Below are 22,290 nucleotides of genomic sequence, written 5' to 3'. Positions count from 1 at the left end.
GAGGTCCGGATACAAGCTCTTATCCGAAATATCCTGAAGCCAGTCCATACCTTCCGACATATTCACCGTCGTATACACATAATACGAGTCTTATTTTATGTCTTCTGCTGTTCTCGAGGTTCATTGCGAAAGATTTGATTTTTTAATTCGTTTCGTGAAATTTGTGAAATTTTTGCGAAATTTGTGAAATTTTCACGAAATTTGTGAAATTTTCACGAAATTTGTGAAATTTTCACGAAATTTGTGAAATTTTCACGAAATTTGTGAAATTTTGCGTAATTCGCGAAATTTTTGAGAAATTTGTGAAATTTTGCGAAATTCGCGAAATTTTTGCGAAATTTGTGAAATTTTGCGAAATTTGTGAAATTTTTGTGAAATTTGCGAAATTTTCGCGAAATTTGCGAAATTGAATTTCACAAATTTCACAAATAATAGGCCCTGGAAGCAACTGAAGATGGTCAGTCCACTCTGACCAGTGACCGCCGTTAGTTCTCGAGGTCGAAACAGCTTTTCTTTCTACTTTTTTGTCACTTTACGTGATGTGTGGGCGAGGGAAGAGCTATAGCTCTGTTTGTCGTTCCGAAGGATAGTTTCTTTGTGATTTAGTGAATGTGAAAAGGAGTCCTGTTTTGGTTTGTGTGCAGATGTCCGGTTCTTGCAATTTGCGCCCCTGAGCTTTTCGTCTCAGGTTAAGCAAAATTGGTATGTGCGAAGGTATGATTAGTCTAAGGCCTAACCCTAATTGTAGACTCATATTTTCTTGAATTTTCCCATATTTTTCCAAAAAATATTTTTGGATAATGTCGGAAACTTTGGTCATATGTGTGACAATTTAGATAAATATGGGAAACTGTTTCCCAAAAATAGTTCGTGGAAAGCAGCCTGATGGTTTTAGAGTCTCTTTTTCACAAAAATCAAAGCTTGAATGAATTAATGAGTTTACCATTCATCAAATAAACTACAATTTTGTAATATTTCATATATCGATGTCGATAATTACGAGCGATTAGGTGGATGTTTCGGTTCGTGCGTATAAAAAAGCAGTCTGACCAAATCGTTTTACATTTAAAAGAAGAAAAAAAAAACTTCCATTTCAAAATGATTTATCATTAAATTTTGCTTGCAACATTTTTAACTACTGAGGTGATCTATAATTCGATACATTTAATTTAACCCGAAAAACAAATCCAATTAGTTATGAAATTGTGTCCGTTGCTTGCATTTTTAGCTTTGTACAAAACGAAAAAATCAATTGACAAGACAAGCAACATTGTATACACAAGATTCGTATGGTATGCATGCACGTTTTTTTCTTTCCTTCATGCCTTGATGAGAGCAAAACATATCAAATTGTAGTGTACAAATAAACTAGCATTTAAAGCCGCATATTATACACACCATATAATATAACGTGTGCACCTACAAGAGGCTCTTTCGTAATATTGCAAAACGATAAAACACGTCAAGGTTGTTTATGCTTTTCGAAGTGCAAAGACCTCTCTCATTTCTCGACATAAAAACAAATAAAATCTGGGACACAAAAATGATTAATTTCTTGTTATTTATTGCGTTGGTTGTTTTGTTCGCTATTAACCAGCAAACTAAGCGGATAGCCATGCTATCAGCACAAAGTCGAAGAAATATCGAAATCTCAATTGGTTCAGTCGGACTGATAGAAAATGTTAAATGCTATCAATGTCTGCTCCTTCCACAAGTCCATACAGCAAAAGGTCAATTTGGTTTTTTTTTTGTTATTAAAATCTGAAACTGAAAATAAATTGCGATACGAAAATGGTAAAACGAGTGGTAGGATTGTTCCTTTGTTTCTGCGTCTAATCGTTTGAACATTGTTGACGGTTTTGTATTCGGACACTTATCTTAAGAAAACAAATGGGAAGGCCATGTTACTCTGTAAAAAAAAGTGTAGCTGACGATCAAAGATGGTCTTTCGAAAAGCTTGTCTCGCCTACGGTCATACATAAATTTATTGACATCTACCGAAAGCACGAGTGTAATGTTGAGAAAGTTTCATCATTCAAATGATCGAATATTCACTTCTCGTGTGTTGCTCGAACATTTTTCGTTTATGTTTTGGTTGTACCCTTGATCAACCACCTACTTTATCAGAATACATATAAATTCGGTCGCATTGTCTGAGTAACTAAGTCACATGTCGCAAGAATTTGTTTTATTTCTCAAAAAAATCTGCAAAAAAAATTCCGTTATGATGCAAAGTGTGAGCTCTACGTTTACAAATCAAAAATTGTAAAATTGCGTGGTCGCACGAGCCATATTAATTTGGATAGTACATCTTCCGCAAAAATGTTCATGCGAGCGAATCGTTAAATTACCGACCGTTGTTCGCATTTTCATTACCAACTTATTCAGTTGCACAATTGTCTTTGAATGAAAAAAAAAAAAATTGAAAATTATTTGTTTTTTCTTTACAAGTTCAGACACACTCAGCCGTTGAGCGCTTAATTCAAAAAAAAATTTACAAAAAATAAACCTTTTTCAATGCTGAACGTCGTTCACAACAGATCGGATGTAGTGTGATCGAATTACTAATTAGATGTCTTTAGATGGCGAAGAGTGTGCGTATTCAAACGTTGAAAACAAAAAAAAAATATTTTTTTTTGTTTAAACAATTACAACTGTTGGACAAAATGAGTGAAAAATTGAATTCGAAGAATTTAGCAAATGTTTAAATTCGTGGCACGTTTCATATGTTTGTTTTTCCACATATGGCACGTAAATAACTTTAGTTGAATTGACTATTGACTTTGGAGAGAAGAACTACTTTGCCTAATTCGAATCCCTTGAGACCATCCCAAGCTCGCTCGACTGATGAGAAACTAACTTAAATAAAAAATTCACATCGAAACGTAAGGCTCCGAACAGAGCAAATTCAGGTCATGCAAAATTAACTAAATCGATTAAAGTGTCTAGGAAATAGATCGAATTTAATGTCCATTAGTTCGATCGGTTCAACAGAAAACTAATGACTTGAATCATTCTAGTTTGAATGGTACAGATGCTATTTGCACCCGGGTGCAATTTGTACTAAAAAAAGTCAATTTGCCTCTAGTACAACATCAAGTTGTTAGGCAAATTTATACACGAAAAATCAATCAATCATGCAACATCGAATCATGAGGCCAATTTGAACAATGAAAGTCTAGAACAGGTATGGTCGATCGGCGAATTCGTCTTAAACGCACTCACATTTTATGTCAAAATAATATGAAAATGAGTGCGTTTAAGTACGAAAATCAAATTTTTATGTCCTCCGGGCGGACAATAGACCATACCTGTTTTACACTTTCATTGAATTTGAAGAACGTCATTTTCCATTGTAATTCGAAATTCACCACATGCTAAACAATAATTGTCGATCCCATCAACGCAAAATTACTCGTGTGCTTTCGGCCTAATGTAACACCTAATTGTCAGGCTAACTTATCGAAAATAAAAACAATTTTACTTAATACCTCCTATGGTTTCAGGTTCAATATTTTGCCGGAAGCATTTTGTTTACATTCGTAAATAGTAACAAATTGCAATTTTGGAGTGTTTCGCCGGTATATTTCCGCTATTACACGCAACCAGTTTCGATTATTAGCACAGTTTATGACTTAGTAAGTTTACAACGCAGCGCTAAAACAATTATGTGAGTAAATTTACGACTTGTTGAATCATGATCATCGTTGTTGTTTACCAATAAATAAAACCTAATAATGGTTGTTGTTTGTCTGTCGCCTTATCATATACATATTTGAGCATCTCGTTTAATTTCATTCATCTTTTTTTTCGTATTTCGTAAGCGCTGAGAATTGTTCGTAACCTTTAAATTTTAACTGACTCATTGTTGAATCAAGCGTAAAACCGTTAGCAGTTCTTCGATTCAACGAAGTGTACAGTTGAGACATACAAGTGAATCGATTACTATGTCAATAAAATAATTGCTCATTCTCCGGGGGTGAGATTACGAGGCAAAATAAAAAATTTGGAACATATTTACAAACATCCTTTAAAAATATTGTTTTTCGGCAAACAGTGGGTCGAGAATTTTCCAAACTGAAACCATCCTTAACCCAGCCCGAATTAAATTTTCGAAAACCCGCCGCAACCCGAACCCGATCTGAATTACATTTTCGAAACCCGGGAACCCAAAATCCCGTTAAAATTAGTTCGAAATATTACATGTAAGAATATGTTTAAGAGCAATGGACCCTTTGCAAGTTTGTAGCTTACATTTCGGCGGAAAAATATTAGTTTTTTGATGATTTCTCTGAACCAAAAATGAAATACGAGACGCGCAAATGTAGGCTACAATTTACGCTTAGTACCGATGCCTCTTAATAATCGACGAAAATGATACAGATTTGGTAAATATGTGGAGCTAGGCATTGTGGGACTGATATATTCCTAAAATTAATTAGTTTTCCTACTTCATATATAAACGAAATTTTATTGAAAACCCCAACCCAACCCGAATTAAATTTTTGAAGATTGGTCCGGTAAATTAAACCAGATCGGATCAAATCGGGTTCGGGTCAAGTCGGGTTTTTATACCGACTTCGGGTAATCATCTCTAATTTACCTCAAAATAGTATTATATTGGCGGAAGATTTAATCCTAAATGACCTTTTGACTGTAAGCTGACTGTATTTAAGCATTCCATAAACGATTTTTTATGGGTTAATTTAGATGAATATAAACAATAACTTTGATTATGATTAAGCAGATGGTGTGATTTAATCTCGGAAGCTTTTTGTTTGATTTGCGGTTGGAATTTCGGTTAGACATTGTTATTCAACATTTAATTAGAAGTTTGATGGAAACATGTTACTTGCGCCAATGATTTTTTTGCATTCGCAAAAAAGTAATGTAAACAATCCCATCGGCACAGAAAAACCACTTGTTGAACCAGCAATTCAACAGAAACAAGCGAAAGTGACCAAACGATTCAATAGAGTTGAAACATTAACTGGGTTATTTTGTTGTACGCTTTTTTACAAGATAGGAATTTGTGAATCGATTCGAATTACACGAAACGTACATAAAAGTCTGAAACGAGTATTTTATTTCATAATTTTTGCTTAGCACATTTGAATGTAGTTTGTCTCTGATATAGTAAACTAGGTCCCACCTTTTGGACGGGTCAGATACCTTGACTGACAATTTTTTAAATATATTTTTGGTCAATTTCATTGTATTTTCCATTGTTAAAATTCCATTAATGACACCAAAGCCTACGTTTGATTGAAGTTTATTGCATTCATATAAAAATGTCAAATTTCGAACATTAATTTATCAATGACTTCACGCAAATGTCAATAAAATTTGACAACAAATTCTTTGGAAAGCGTCGAATGTAAGAAGGAATGATTTTTCACCACATTTTGAGTTCTAAATTTTGCTTTAAATTTGCAGCAAGATTTTCAATCAACCATTAATTAAACGAAGTGACTAATGGCACGCGAGTGCGATTAGTGTATAGTAGACTATTCACACCAAGGGGGTAATCGCTAGTAAATCCGTAAATCAAGTAAATCACGGTAAATCACAAAAAATTTTGAAAATTTTTTGAAAAATTTTTAATTGTCACTGGATTACATTTCGAAGTATCGTGGCCGTAAACATATAGGATAAATTTCATGAACTAATACAAATTGAAGTAAATAGATTCAAATTTAGTAGAAACTTCATTTTTGATTTACTTGATTTACTGTGATTTACTGTGATTTACCGTGATTTACCGTGATTTACTGAGCTAGTAAATCAGTGATTACCCCTCGATTCACACACGCTCACAAAACGAAACAAAGTCAACTAGTGACTCCTTTTACAGAATGACCGAAAGTCAACTACTGATTCACTCAACAAAATGGAAAGAAGTCACCTAGTGATTCAGTGAACTTTTTTTCAGTATTTTCTGGCATAAGACCCTTTACTTTCAGCAAGGGAATAAATGTGCCGATTCAATGAGATGTTTGGCGCACAAAACGTATAATACCTTACTTGCTATTAAAAACTATGACTAGATGACTGTATGAAATGAAAAATTACAACAAAACAACAACAACGGAGAGACACATAATAATTTTACAAAGAAAATTATGTGCAAATAAGAATTTGTATTTATGCAATTTTACATTAAAATATTGACTTGTATAATAACAACAGACCAGCTGTAAGTATACATGTTTGATGGTTGAAAAATACTCTCATTGATATTGGATGCAACTTTTAATGTTGTTGCAATGTAATATCTATCCGATTGAAGTTTTATTTATTTTTTTGAGGTCAACATACGTAACTTTTATTGTCGACGAGTTTCGGAGTAGGGTAATATATAAACTGGTAACTGGTTTAAATCGGTATCGGTTCTGAATTGTGAACTATGGAATGGCAAATTAATCAGCCGAATGGGTTTGGGAAGTACCAATGGTACGTCGATGATGATAAAAACCCATTTTTTTTGGAGATATGTTGGCAGATCGTGACATAGTCATGTTTCAGGTGGATACTATGTGTGGGTTGAAGAAAACTAAAAAGGCCAAAAAGTCCGTAAGCTTTTTTCGTATGGTGTTTTGTTAGATTTTTATTGAACACTGATTACGGTACAAAAATCTTAGTAGTCATATTGTCAAGACTTCAGGCGATTGGGGAACAAGCGCTCTCTGATTTAAATGGGTGATAGCTCGTTAGATTCGTCTTTCAATTCTAGCAAACACTTTCAACTTTTTCAAAAAAAAAGGTATTTTCTGTGAATAACGTTCAAAAGTAAAGCCATGTCAGAGGGTACCAAAAACAGTTTTTCGGCAATAAGTCAAGAAAAAATTTGGTTAAATTATTGTAATGTTGTACTAATGTCGGCCTTGGGAAAGACCTACAGGGAGAGTATACGCACTGGCTGGTGCGAGTACATCCACGAGAGTTATGACTAAAAATATAGCCGGAGAGAATGTCTTCCCTGGAGCATCGGTGTTCCAGGGAACTGAGTATGGGGTGTTGTAGCTGGCCACACCCACTATCGTTCCACAGTACTTTTGTGCTGCAAGCCAACAGAAGTCTGGAAAAAAAAGTTGGTGCCAAATTGCAGATTTTTCATATTTTCTGGGGGCTCTACAGCTGGAACAGCAACTGGAACGGCACTACGGCAGTCATTTTTTATCGTTTACTATTCTTTTACCTTATCAAGAGAAAAACGCTTCGCTATGTCGCGAATATGTGTCGTTCCAACATATCCAATGTCAGTAAGAGAAAAAACCTTAAATTTTTCGCGGAGGATTTTCGTCAAATGAGTGTTAGCGTATAGCACATGACCTCAGGACTCCGGAACAGTAATTAGTTTTTCATACCTAGGACCCGATTCCAGACCTCGCCTTCGGCTCTCACACGCTAAACTTCTCACACGCTAAAAAAGACTTTGTACGAAATGTACTATTTCAATCGGACCAATATTTCCTACGCGATATGAGTTTGGAAAACCGTTTGCTCCCACTTGATCATACCGTTGAAAAGTTGTGGAAAGTGGCGATTAGCCAGTGCCGGACTGGCCCTATGGGCGTTCGGGCGTTTTCCGAAGGGCCTTTTGATTTTTGTATGGATAAATGACGACGAAGGGCTTTTTGAGAAATTTCGCCATACAACGCCCGAAGGGCTTTCTTGAGCCAGTCCGGCACTGCGATTAGCCGATCGCAAAATTTGTCTTCCCATTTGATCGGTGCACCCATCTCATACGAAATAGTGGAACATACGGCTATTCATCTGTTATCGATAATGACAACAAAAATAATGACAAGTTCTGGGTTATGTCACGACAGAGTAAAGTTAACCAGGCAGGAGCGCTGATTTGACTAGGGACCTGAATAATCTAGTAGCCCTATGTTTTTTGCGAACAAAATTTTTCAATTTATGTCAGTGTTCATTTGAGTTCATTTTCTTCCAGTGTATTTGGTCCCTTATTTGACGTTTCGAAAATGAACCGCTCCTGCCTGGTTTATTTCACTTTGCCGTGGTTATGTGGTCCTTTTTTATAGCAAAATGCATGTTTAAAAAAATTGAAGTACAAGATTTAAAATGAACAGATTAAAAATACTTTGATTGGATGGAAGTAATAGACCCGATATAATGACACTGGTCATATGCTTGCCGTATGTAATAGGTTAAAACGAAATGAAGTAAATGTTTTGTATCCAATATACTTTACGATACTTAATGAATGAAGTGGCAGATCCGTATAATTGTATCGCGTATTAATCGAAAAAGGTTGAAGAATGTCAAACTTACTTGCACTATAAATCCGATGGAAGCTCCCAGAAACACTAAAACATCGATGACTGTATTCAGAAAAATCGATACAGCTGTTGGATGCATCTTTCCTGCATGGCCGTATCGTTTTTCATTCGACATATCGTATATTTTACCATTGGCCGTCATTGCTATTAAAGTTTAACTTCACTTTTGTCCGTTATGTCGCGAATGAAAATAAAATTTCGTTTGAATCCCAATGATTTATCTCGCAAAGAAAAGCAACTTGATGCAGTCAATTTTGCACAGAACACTTCCACATTTCACTTTTGCAACGTAAAATTCATGCAATGTAGGAAGTAGTTGAATGAGTTGCATTCATACGAAATGGCAATGTTGTTGTTGTCGGTTTTTATCGATTTTTCCTGACTGACACTTTTCTTGCCGATTTGTTTTTCCGATTGCACGTTCAATGTTTTGGTTATTTAGTTCAATGTTTTTATTGGTTCACGTCTCAAATGAACAATGAAGCACGGCGGTGCGGTTTTTTTTTTTAAATTTGTTTTTATATTTACAATGAAAACAACAATGAATTATATAATTGAATTTTGCACACGCGATTAACTAGACGAATTTTTATTTTATAATTTAATGTCGTAACGAAAGCGAAATGATGAAGACGAAAGAGGAAAAAAAAAACGTTTCGAAAATTCAAATTGTCTCGATTCAGCGAACGATAACACACAAAATGTTTTTTTAAATGGTCGTTGCAACAAAATTATAAAAAATAAAAATTTTTAAATCATAAAAACGACTCGAAGAATCCGCAAAAGTTAAAATAATTTGAAAAAAAGCGAAAAAAATTATTTATTCAAAAAAACCACATTTGTCATTCAAAACGTTTAAATGCTTAACTATCAAAATCGATTCGCACTTTATAAACGTAAGACGTGCGATACGATACTGTTAAAGTTACGACGGCGACGGTTTCTTGTGGAATAAAAATCTGTCGGCGATTGCAATGGTTTTTCTCACTTAGCTGTGTATGGTGTGCAGCTGTATACACTGTGTGCCAAGTCAGAGAATGTGTTATGTTGTGTTTGGTGGCTTATGTTGTATTGCCGCTGCTGTTACGTTACATACACTGTCAACGTATCAAACATAAGTGGAAATGTTGTATGTATTCGAATATTAATTGTAGAGATTTACGGGGTTGATTTTTCGTTAGTAGTGGAAGTGATGTAGAGGTATTTTCGGTGACAATATGAACCGGTTTTTTCTTTTTCAATTCATTCTGGATAGTTTGGATTTCATTCTGGATACTTTGGAGAGCGGCAAATAATTAAGAGAAGAGAGAAGGAAATAATTAAGAGAGAATTAAGAGGGGAACACGGTACATATATATATCGGTATTCACCTTGAAAAAAGTTGTTCCCGGTTATGAACACAATATCATTTCCAATATTTCAGTGGAGTGTGGTGAAAGGTGAGTGAATATATTGAGACTATGTGGTGAGCGCATTATATATTTGTATTGTGATGACTTGATAACATAATTTAATTTCGAAAATTGATTTAACATTTACATGTTCCGTTGAATAAACGTATTATGTCGACTGAGTCTCGGCCAGTTCGTTTAAAAATATTTTTAGCCCCGTACGAAGTACTGGGGGCTTATAAGATTAATATGCCGTTTGTAACACGTCGAATTGGAAGCAGACAGTAAGGGCAAAGCATTTGGTTATGTTCATAGACTACGAATCCGCAATAAAAAAAATGTCCGTCCGTCCGTCCGTCCGTCCGTGACCCCTCTAGCTTGAGCAAATCACAACCTTTTTTCAAAATTCTTTTTTTCCCCGATTGGTATCGACAAAAGTAAGGTCAAGTTCGAAAATGGGCATGGTAGGGTCGGCCCTTCCAGAGCTAGGGCCCTATAGGTGTTTTTCAGTCTTTCGACGATATCTACCGAAATACGCACGCAATAGATGCTTGTGATATATCAAATGAAAGGTATTGACGAGTAGAACAAAGTTGCTGAACATTGTTTTTGTGTAGGATGCAACGCGAGCTTGTTGGTAGGGCTCAAAGGTCGTTACTCGGCCCTAAGAGTTTTTTCCACATAAATCGAGTAAATCTCATCCGATTTTGCCAGATTTAGTTTTTTATGGAAGGTAATTGAATACCGAAAAGAACGTGGCGAAAAAAGTTTCAAATTTGGGCCCTTGGACTAAGGCCGCTACTCGGCCCTAAGTGTTTTTTCCACATAAATCGAGTAAATCTCATCCGATTTTGCCAGATTTAGTTTTTTATGGAAGGTAATTGAATACCGAAAAGAACGTGGCGAAAAAAGTTTCAAATTTGGGCCCTTGGACTAAGGCCGCTATTGGGCCCTAAGTGTTTTTTGCACATAAATCGAGTAAATCTCATCCGATTTTGCTAGTTTTGGTTTCATTTGAGAGATAATTGAATACCCAATAGAAAATAACATCGTAAATTGTTGGTTTTATTTGCGAGGTACTTCGTACGGGCTTTCGTAATTGCGCTATGCGCAATTTTAAAAATGAACACTTTCAGTAAATTTGACCATGCCCAACTTGACTTGCATTTTGGACGAAATAGGATTACGGGGTGTACGGGGCTAAGTCGCAGCAAACGCTCCGACTGTTCTGATGCCTTGTTTGAATGAAATTTTTCAAACGACAAGCTATCATCACCGTTGAATCTGCTACTTCTGTTAATTCACGATTTGTAAAAAAAAATCTTTTACTTCAGTTTGGATTAACTTTGTAACATATAAAGCAATGCAATCACAACACCATTGCTCATTATTGTTGTGGTTGTTAATAACAGATGGTCTTTTTCTGGATATTTACTGATTAGAGTCGTTTAACAAATGAAGATCTAGATTTTAATTATCTGATTTTTAGTTGGTTACGCTCTAGCGACCTGCAACGAAACATTAAATTATAGAATCTGAATTTAAACCTGTCACAGTTTTACTATCTGATCTATTCCTTCATTTTAAATTGTATTTTTTCGTTAAAATTAATCCTAAATTTGTACCTGTACATGACACAAATTCCACCCATGGAGTGGCTTCTATTCTTAACAAAAATTACCCTACTCTATTTATCCAGAACCATGGAAACTGGCCTGATTCAGGAGAATCAGGGGAAAACATTAACTATCGTTTTTTATTCTCATTCGAAAGAAGATAATAAACCTCGTCCAATGATTGGGTTGACGGCAATGTACCGAGCACAGAAGCTGAATTTCCACGTTGAATGTCTATGGATAGTCTCTGCCGAAGGAAAAGCGTAGCTCTCTTCTCGTTAGTGACATTTGAGATTCTCTTGCCTAATTCGGAAACAAATTGCTTTGCATGAGGACCCCATGGACCAAGCGTTTCAAAACCTTCATTTGATCAAACATTTTCAAAAATTATTTTCAGAAATCTTTTACTTCACTTGTTTTGAACATGCTTGTTGCTATATAAGACCTCATTAGTCAAAGCTTGTCGTTTATTATTGCTGTCGTTGTCGATGACAGATGCCCGTCTGTAACATGTTAATTTGTTCGACAACATTTATGTGACAACAATTTCGAACCACAACAACTCATAAACGCTTGATAAGGATATGTCGGTATCCAATTTGCAGCGAGTGTGTGAAAGACACTGATAAAAAATAGCAAATTTTGATTTCCAGCCTTAAATGACTCATAGGTTACCGTATAAATTTGCAAGAAAAAAGTGAAGAACGTGAAAGAAGTGAGAACGTGTAAAATGAGATGACAAAAAAAAACCCAGAGTCGAAACCATATCTGTTGTGTCGCCTAATTCCTGAATAGGTTTACCATTTAAAATTTATAGATCGCATTTTAGATTTAGTACCAGTTCAAGGCTTTCATTTCTCAAATTCGTACATGTGTTGCGTTTTAACGATGTTCAATTTTACGACATCCAAAAACTTAAAATCTTTATAATTTTCAAATCAAAAAGCAATAAAACTTAGAGGTATAGTAGACACACGAAATTGCCATTCGTGTGGGTTACGAATGAATTCCACTTTATTCTAAAGAACTAGTCCCAGCATGGTAGTTTATTGGCTAATAAAAATAATTTTTCTTAAAAGTATCAATTTGCAACAAAGGGTGGGACTTGTCGCGAAAAAAAAACGTCGTCAGCAAAAGGTACATACATAGAAAACAATGACATCAGCTTGAGTCGTGCCAATATCAGAGGGGTAAACGACAAATTGGCAGGACAAAAAATAATCCGCCTACACCACTGACAACAACGTCTTTGTAGGGTCCTCTTGATACGTATGTTGTAGCAACCCGATTGTAGGGCGTTGGTACGACACGATCTTCTTTTGTCAATCTGCTTCCTCATATTTGATTGAGATTCTTCCGTATTTTAAAGGTTGATATGTGCGAGACTAGAAATATTTCAATTTTTAGACGAATTTACACAAACAGTTAAATTCCGAAAACAATTTTTTATTACAAAATATTCACACAAAAAAGGCTCAAGTATATGGATGTGAAAGATTAATTACTGTTCAGCGACATTGACAACATAAATGATAGGGATATATTGGCTGGATGGTATGTGTTCATACGCCGCTAAATTATTACGCAAAAAATATTCAATGTTTTTATGTAATAAAATGTAGAATGTGTCTTAATATTCATTATTAATATTCAGAAAAGAATTATTCACGTTTTATGGTAAAAATATTTGCGATTTTATTAGCTGATATGGTAACAAATCAGCATAGTCTCTCAAAAGCTTTTTTTTTTTATTCGTAACCAGTTTTGATAATTATTCGTAGCACTGCTTATATTGGTGAGCTATTCATCAAGAGTCTTGATTCAAGACGAAAATGATAAAATTCAATTCAACCAAAAATGTTCATTCTCTGTGGTAGCCCAATAATTTTACTGTTGCAGACTGAATTCATCACATATACGAAACCGCGACGCTTATTATGCATTTTTATTCGTCTATAAAAGCTGTAATATATTTGTGAGAGATTACTCAACATAGAAAAAAAACCTACCACCCACTCGTCCACTGTCAAAATGTTTGAAAATTTAACAAAGGTATTTGAATATTCTTATGGATCGATTGCGTATTGATGGAGATTTCTCTTTCCAAAACTATTATTTTTGATTAATGATGGACTGTGGTTTATGGGTTTCAGTTGAAGAGAATCATCCTTACACGGAGACATAAATCTCCCGTGCCATTTATATAATTTGCTTGGAAAACTAATATTCACAACGATGTGTGTGTCCAAAATACACGAGCAATTTTTCCATGCTAAGATCGCCATACTATCCAACGTTTTCCATAATTCCTATAGTTTAACGTCAAATCGGATTACAATGGAGAGCGCAGAATAATTGTCCATCTCAGCAATGTGAAATTGCTCGTGAGTTTTCAGCCTAATGTTGTTGTTATGGATAACGACCAACACATAAGCAATGAACCCAGTGTACTGTTATCAATCTCATATACATCATGTCAACGCACTTCAACGCAAAAGTGATCATAGTCAGCAGAAATGGGTTTTTACAGTGTTTTACAGTTGTGACACATTGTCAAGTTTCAGTGCCCTATTAAAACACGTTGAAGTTAATTGCGGCTTGTCAACTTTCGGCACCCTGGACTTCACTGAAATCGTCGAGGAATGCCTTCAAAAATATTTCTAAAAATTTGGGCATTCCTCGACGATTTAAGTAAACTCCGGGGTGCCAAAAGTTGACAAGCCGCAATTAACTTCAACGCTTGAAGTGCGTTGATCATGTTCATGACCTTATAAACTCAACTGTCAGACAAGTCGAATGAATTGAACGAGCGATTTGCACGCAGGTAACGTCAATCGATTGAGACTAACGAAAACTTAAGTGGGGTTATGTTGATGAACATGTCTGCTACATCGTACTGTAAAGACGATTTTTGATAAGCGGAAACGGAAAGCAAACGAAAGCATTCACAGAGTCATAACCTCAACGCTTTTGTGAACATTTCGTCAAAAATAATTTTTTGGTTATGGCTCTATGGATGACGTTTTGACAGCTCAAATAACCTTGGAACGCAACTAATCCAAAATATAAAGTAAAATTAAAGAAGTACAAGACTTGGTATCACACACTAGGCGATATCTAAAAAAAAGCAAAAACAGAGAAAAAGAAACGTCAGCCTTTGCTTCATTTGCTTCCTTTTATAATTTTGCTAACAGTGAGAACAGAGTAGCCAGTCTAACCGTTTATTTTTGTCGTGGTAGAATAATTCATCTGTATTCGTTCCTAAAATGGTGCGAAAGCTGCTGACAACATTTTCAAATTTTAAGCATTTTACATATTGGCTTAAATCGTCAGGACTGTACTGAAACAGTAACCAACATATATACACGGCTTACTCATTATTTCAACGAAGTTCAATGAATTGTTGGTGAATAAGTACAACCTTTTTTTCTTTATCTTTATCATTCAACAAGTCAGCTTAAAACCAGATCTTCCTCTTCTTATTTAACAACAGTTGTAAGAAAGAGTTCTAAAATTTTGTAAAGTATAGTTTCCACTTAAAAAGAGCACTCCGTTTAGCCTCCGTTTACATGACAGTTGTAAAATAGAACAAAGGAACTGTCACGTAAACGGAGTAAAAAATTGAAATAAATTCAATTTCCACTCCGTTTGCGTGACAGTTCTTTTGTTCTATTTTACAACTGTCATGTAAACGGAAGCTAAACGGAGTGCTCTTTTTAAGTGGAAACAATACTTAAGACTTATCCGCCTTACGATGACAATTTCAAAACAATTCAACGCTATGCAAATTTTGCCTCTCCTAATCTAACATAATTTAAATTCTAGCATCTCTGATGCCCACAATTCAATCACCTCAATACTTTCACTTTTCTTTTCAACATTTGCGGTGGTGTAAGCTAATCGTTTTGACATGCGAATGTACGATATCGGATTCCGATATTATTTGCAAAAATTACCACTTCACCCGTGAGCCAATTCAAATATGTATACGGTGTACTCTTTCATGTTGAGATGTTGCGGTTTGCATCTGTAATGAAATGAGATGTTGAAGTTTTTATACCAAAGAAATTCACCACATTTGTTGAGCTCCGATGAATCGAGCTTTTACTCAAAAGTTTTATTGTGTTAATGTGAAGTCCGCTATTAGGCGAATATTTTTATTTCACAAATCGATAGTATTAAGTTGTCGATTAAATTAAACAAATTTTGCACAAGACGAAGCAAAAAAATTGTTAGTTTTGCGAACCATATAGTACAGTCAATTCTGTTAGGTCGAAAGCAAACGTGCAATTTTGCGTTGATGAGATCGACAATTATACTGCGTTTTTCATTGTCTATTTTGTGGTCGAATTAAAATGAAAGCGCAGCATAATTGTCGATCCCATAAATGCAAATTTGCTAGTGTGTTTTCTGCCTTAGAAAACCACGTAGAGAACTACTGGAAAACCTGTGTAAGCTCACCACTGCGTATGTTGACCAACCACTGTAAGTTGGCCACTTTTCTCGGTCCAAATGAATTTTCTTTTTTGAAAAGTGGTAGCATTTTCCCTAATTAAGTTGAACAAACAAAAAAAATATAAAAACGAGAAATGAAAACGAAAACTTGTCCCGAGTAACTTGACTGAATTTTCCGGTCCCACGCAGGATTTACAGTATTATGAGATTTATACTTGTGGCCTCGAGGCTACAATAAGTTGATCGCCACAAATTTACCTATGAGAGCATTGATAAAAGCTTTGATCAAATCTGACGGGAATTGAACTTTACCTTTTGCTACATTCTTACGTAAATGACGTAACATTGGCAATGCACGTGGAAAGGAAAATTTGAATTAGGTCTCCTTCGCATAGCTTTGTGTAACTAGAGTTACTTGTGATTTGCAAACGGAAAGTTGTCCGTCGCATAGTTTGGGGCTCGGTTTTAAAGCATGTAAGGGATTCGCTTTTTTTTCTGTCAATAGTGTCAATGAATGGAAAGAAGTCTCGCTCGAAACCGATATTTGTGTAAGAGGTCCCACGAAAAATATGAGAGAAGAGCAAATATCTAATAGATCGGCGACATTGTTACGTTATTTGTTCGACATTCACTTTGAGGCTCACACTTTTCGCTCTGAGAGGTTAAAAATCGAAATAACATTCTGATACTGAGTGTGTTGCGTTAAAAAATCTTAGGTTTAAAATCGAAAGTAAATAAGCAAATTCAAATACCATGGAACTCGTTAGACGCTATATATACGTAGTCAGGCATGTCAAAAATAAACAATGCAATTCTCTTGTGTATGCGCATTGCGCATGCAGTTTTATTTGAATTTTTTATTAACATTTTCCACGATTTATTGTAAACATTGTTGTGGTAGATACTGTTATTTATCTACGTTACACAACTCGAATTCGATGTATTTTTACATGGTTTCTTAGCATATGGTAGCATTTATTGCTGGTAAACGATACAGTGTATTGCAACACATAATGTAGGCATTCAAGAAGTTTGCATACTTCTAAATTATTGGAAATTGAAAGTGCAGCTTGTACGAGGTTTATTTCATAAGCGTCACTGGTACGTTGAATTCGTTATTATGTTTCGTTGATTATAATCAATCAAGACAATGATCCACATTTTGTTGTCTATTTACCGGAAGGAAATTTCTATGTAATCGTGAGCCCAAAAATTGAAAATCCAATGTTAGTACGGTAGATGTGTTATGAGATACGTATGTGGTTGCTAACACGTTCTCCTTCCTTGTTTTTATACAAACGAAAGTTGATTTTCAAATGAAACTGAAACCAAATGTCGAGAATAAACATGTTTCTGCATTTTGTACATTGAGACAAATTTACCTGCACATTAGGTTTTCGGAGTTGGCTTTACACGTAACCTTAATGTACCATCAGGAAATCTGATGTGTTTTGTGACCTGTGCACCGTACATGCAGTTGCAAACATTATGCCATAACAAACGGCTAATACACAACCGAAGAGATTAAAGAATTAAAATTTCGTATTCACAAAGAAAATCGGCTCAATGTTCGGAATAAATAATTTTTTTGTTCAGATTTTATCGAGTATTCATAATATTAGATAATAAATGTGAACATGTGGCGCATCGACTACCGCAATCATTTCCAAGTCTTTATTTATTTACAACATAGCAAAACAATACAAATTTCAATTAGCATATAATCGGTTACCGACTCGGTAACAAGAAGTCGTAGGTAGAGGTACTCATTTATTTTCATTTTAATCGACCATTAGTAAGCATATATTGTATGCACGTGGCGCGTTTAATAAAATGTTGATTGTGGGTGAGTGGTTTGAAATTTTTAAATGAATTTGGGAATTGATACTCTCAAAGGACATGCACTACCAGGGCCTATTTTACGGAAACATGTTTCTCAAGTTTTTGAAAGTTTCCAAAATGTTTCTGAAAAGTTTTCTAAAGTTTCTTAAAGTTTCCTTAAGTTTCTAGAAAAGTTTCTAGAAAAGTTTCCTTAAGAAACTTTAAGAAACTTGAAGAAACATTTTGGAAACTTTCAAAAACTTGAGAAACATGTTTCCGTAAAATAGGCCCTGTGCACTACCAAGTAGCTTTAAGTCGAGAGCATTAGTCGTATAAATTTATACGTCAGAGAGAGCTTTTTTCTCCTTTGTTACGATCTGTCAGTTTTTCTATTTTGCGATTTAGTATGGAAATGAAAACTAAAATTGAGATATCTTTGCTGTTTTAAGTGGTTTTTATATTTTTTGGACCAAAATGTTTTAAAATGTTCTTGGAATCGATTAGCATTAACAAAATAATAAAATAGAAAAAAAATATTTTCAGACAATCTGTTAATGCCAATCGGTTCCAAACACATTTTAAAACATTTTGGTCCAAAAAAATGTGAAAAACCACTTAAAACAGCAAAGATATCTCGATTTAAGTTTTCATTTCCATACTAAATCGCAAAATAGAAAAACTGACAGATCGTAACAAAGGAGAAAAAAGCTCTCTCTGACGCATAAGTTTATACGACTAATGGCGTGGATTGTAGACAATAAAAAAGAAAATAAAACTTCAAATATTTGTTAACTGTACACGAAAACGATCATACATTCAGGGGGAGATTTTTTCGTTTTTATCTGTCATTTTGAGAAGGGAAGACATACTAATAAAGCTGATCTTAACAACGCACTTCAAGCATGAGTGGTATTCTAAATAGGGTAATAAAGCTTGACAGTGTGTCACACAACTGAAAAACACTCTAAAAACAATTTCATACAAATGGTATGGCAGCTGTCGACTATGATCACTTTTGCTTGAAGTGCGTTGATCTTAACCATTAACCCCTATTGACGGGCTGATGGGATACTTTTGATAAAATTAAGCTCAAAACACACTAGGCATCGAGAACGTGTTTCGATCAAAATTTGGTCGAAACACGTTTTCTATGCCTCGTGTGCTTTGAGCATTATGCATTCGGATAGAGTATGCATTGCGTCCATAACATATGCGAACCGTCTAAGAAAATGATTACGTCGTGCAAAACGGTAAGAAAGTAGGTATGCAATTCATGTTTGCTAAGTTGTACGTACAACTATTTACGAAAATGAGGAAAAAAAAACTGATTTGGCAAGATGTACACACCTAATAATAACACTAATTCGAGGTGTCATAACAGCAAAGCAAAAGGAAATAAAATTTATTTTGAGGAAAAAGTTTCAGACAGATTTGGGCAATTGATAATTATCAATTTGAAGAAGCGTCTGCTCGGTCTGCTCACTGGAGATCAATTTTAAGCTCAAAACGTGTTTCGATCAAAATTCTCTTCGTTATAGTTTCGTTAAGCATCAAAGAACAAAGAAAATTTTGGTCGAAACACGTTTTCGATGTCTCGTGTGTTTTGAGCTTTACTCTGCCACCGAAATTTTCAATCTGACTGAATTCATACCCACGGTATGGAAAGCTTCATCGTTAAACAATATTTCTTACACATTTCTACTCTTTATATGCATGTGACCGTAGCATGTATTGACCTACCTCATAATACGAATGTAATATTTATGCTTGGTAAAATATTGATAGATTGAAGATTTCGTAATGTCGTCAGAAATATGTGAACATACGAACCAAATAACTCATTAAAACGAAAGAATTATTGTGTGTGCTTTGACAAATACATAAAAATAATTACGAAAGCGCGTCCATCTCCAACAATGTCTCGCAAATATTTACGATGCAATGATCTAAGTGTATTTGCTTTTTTGTTTCGATCATCATTAAGTGTCGGATTGATCGATGGTGTTCATGACTCGTATTTTATTGGATCATATTGAATTTTTCGTAAGTGAGAGAACCTTCACTTTGCTTTGTCTGCAGACGATAAGCCGCAAAGGTACATTTTGTTCGAAAATTGGGAACAGAAGACTAACATCTTTAACACCACACGGAAATGGCTAGTCATCTGCTGTCAACAACGACAACAAGAATAATCGATGAGCTCCAGATAGTAGGATAGTAGTGTGAACTAACCTGTCACAGACGGCAAGCAGCTTATAAACAATTTTACTATCTGATCTATTACTTCATTTGATGGAAGATTTACAGAGATTGATTTTCAGAAATCTTTTACTTGATTTGTTTCAAACTTTTCGCTATATAAGACCTTTATAGTCAGAGGTTGTCGTTTGTTATCACTGTCGTTGTCGATAACAGATGACAGCCGTCTGTAACAGGCTAATACAGGCTAATAATCACGAAAAGTGTATTTAATCATAATTACCTTAGGAGGTTATTGCCATTCTAGGACAATGTGAGGCCCCTAGTTTGTTTTAAACGTAAACTATGTCCCACCTTTTGGGCGGGTCAGGTCCCTTGACTGACACTTTTTCTTAATGTATTTTTGACGTATTCATAGAAACTTGTCACATTTAATACATAATATATTTACTATATTAATGACTCCACACAAATGACAGTAAAATTTGCCAAAAAAAAAAAATTCTTGGAAACCATCGAGCGTAACTTACGCTGCGTAAGGTGGAATGATTTTTGACCACTTTTTGAACTCTTAATTTTCTTATAAGTTTTCAATTTTCAAGATTTTCAATCAACCTCAAATCATAAATAAAATATGACTCGTGTAGATTAAACTTCCCACTCGTATGAGCTGCTTATTATTCTGTTTGATTGCCTTTTTGTTACATCAGAGTAGATGCGATGTTTGTTTTGCGAATGTGGAACGCGGACTTTTTCACAAAATAAAAAAGTGCGATAGATGTTCTTCTCTTACACTTTTGCGTAAAAATAGGAAGTCCCCCGGTACTTAATATACCTTCACATGGTGACATGGTAATAAATGAACTTTATTAGTTTTTGGTTCAACGTTGAAAATAACTCAGTTTACCAATATTTTCGGTAAATTGGTACCAATTTCGACTCGATAATGGTAAAGGGACTTAAAATATTTGTAAAAGGAGAAATTTATTGGTATACCGAGAAAAAATAATTCCTCGATTTCCCATTCACAAAACCTTCAATCGTGAATAAAATGTCACGACTCGTGTGAATTAAGGCCCTCGCTTCGCTCTGGCCGCAAACTTCACACTCGTAAAATTTTTACAATATTCTCTTTGATTCAACTAACTCCATTTATTTAAAAAAATATCTTCAGAAATTAGTTGAGATAATTCATCTTATGTTGCCAGCAAAAATTTAACTTTTTTATTAAAATTTCTTACACTTTTTAATCAAAGTGTTCTCATTTGATAACAGGCATTTTGCTGGCGTAAGATGTGATTGTAAAGGGAGCAGAAAACTACCTACTTGATAAATTACAAAACAACTTGACAGTCAACTATCAAGTTGTTAGTAGTTCACTAGTAAGAGAGGTTTACACATTAAAAGATATGCATCGAATGATGAAATTATTCTTCCCACTAGCTTCATGCACGTCACGGTGGGGCTGAACCAAATTTAAATAGAAAGGTCGGATAACCTCAAATTTTTTTTTAATGAAATGTTAGCATGGGTTGAGTGTAGATAATATACATAAAAAATAAAAAAAATCACCGAGCCGTTTTTTAGAAAGTACTTTTCAACTGTTTGTAGACTGTCCCATGCATGTGTAGGACGTTTTTTTGATATGCTAAGCTAATGTAAGTATAGCCCAGAGGAATCATCTGTCATCCCAAAATTTAGGAACCAACCTTGGAACACCTCCCTCATGTCGAAAATAACCCAAATCCATCAAAAAATCCGATGGAAGTTAGGTAGTGCCAGAGAAATCACCTGTCATCCCAAAATTTAGGTACCGACCTAGTGGAAGTTAATTCTTAATGATCCCAACAATTCCCAACTAGAAATACATCCCAAAACAACACACACCATTCACCACATTACCATCCATATCATGCAACAAAATATACAGCTCACAAACACACATTCAAATTGGCTTTTATACGGCATTTGAATGGAGACTTTGGGGAGCTCCAGTTTGAAAATTCCATTCTTATTTTTGGGCCAATATTAGCCTATAACCAAAATTTCAGGAAAATCTATAGAAACGTTTAGGAGTTGCTGACGTAGGCGATTTGCATTATCTGAAAATTCGAAATTTTGCTTATTTTCATACAAACATCAATATTTCGAAGTTCAATATCTCGGCCAATTTTGAATCTGCAGTAACGTGTGACAGCTCGTTGAACTCGTATGTAGTCCTAGATATCCTTGTTTGTGGGTCGTTCGAGTTAAGGAGGATAAGTCAAAAAGTTGCTGTAAATATGATCCGATGTCCTCAAAAAAAATTTTGTCAAAACATTTTTGGTAGTGGACTTGCGTCACGCCCACTTACTAACGTGCGGGCATGATTGATAATTATTATTGGGTGTTTGTTCACTTACTGTGGTATTATTAATTGTTATTATTAATAACAGACGCATAATTGCGCTAAAAGGCATGAGGCACAAAATTTTTATCAAAAAAGGCGCCAAAATGAGAATT

The 22,290-nt window shown here is 34.9% G+C and overlaps 1 protein-coding gene across 1 annotated transcript in view; it reads right to left on the bottom strand.

The window, feature by feature from the left end:
• LOC119072679 (short-chain dehydrogenase/reductase family 16C member 6) overlaps positions 1-9,270 on the bottom strand; it is a 45,169-nt gene extending 35,899 nt beyond the window's left edge. Inside the window, exon 1 of the mRNA XM_037177953.1 lies at positions 8,299-9,270. Within this exon, the coding sequence (XP_037033848.1) occupies positions 8,299-8,448 (150 nt within the window). The 5' untranslated portion in view covers positions 8,449-9,270. The remainder of the gene's footprint in view (positions 1-8,298) is intronic.
• Between the last annotated feature and the right edge of the window lie 13,020 nt (positions 9,271-22,290).

The sequence above is a fragment of the Bradysia coprophila genome (genome assembly GCF_014529535.1).
Source record: "Bradysia coprophila strain Holo2 chromosome IV unlocalized genomic scaffold, BU_Bcop_v1 contig_84, whole genome shotgun sequence".
Taxonomy (NCBI): domain Eukaryota; kingdom Metazoa; phylum Arthropoda; class Insecta; order Diptera; family Sciaridae; genus Bradysia; species Bradysia coprophila.
Note: the sequence above shows the minus strand (reverse complement) of the source record. Positions and strands in the feature narration are given on the sequence as shown.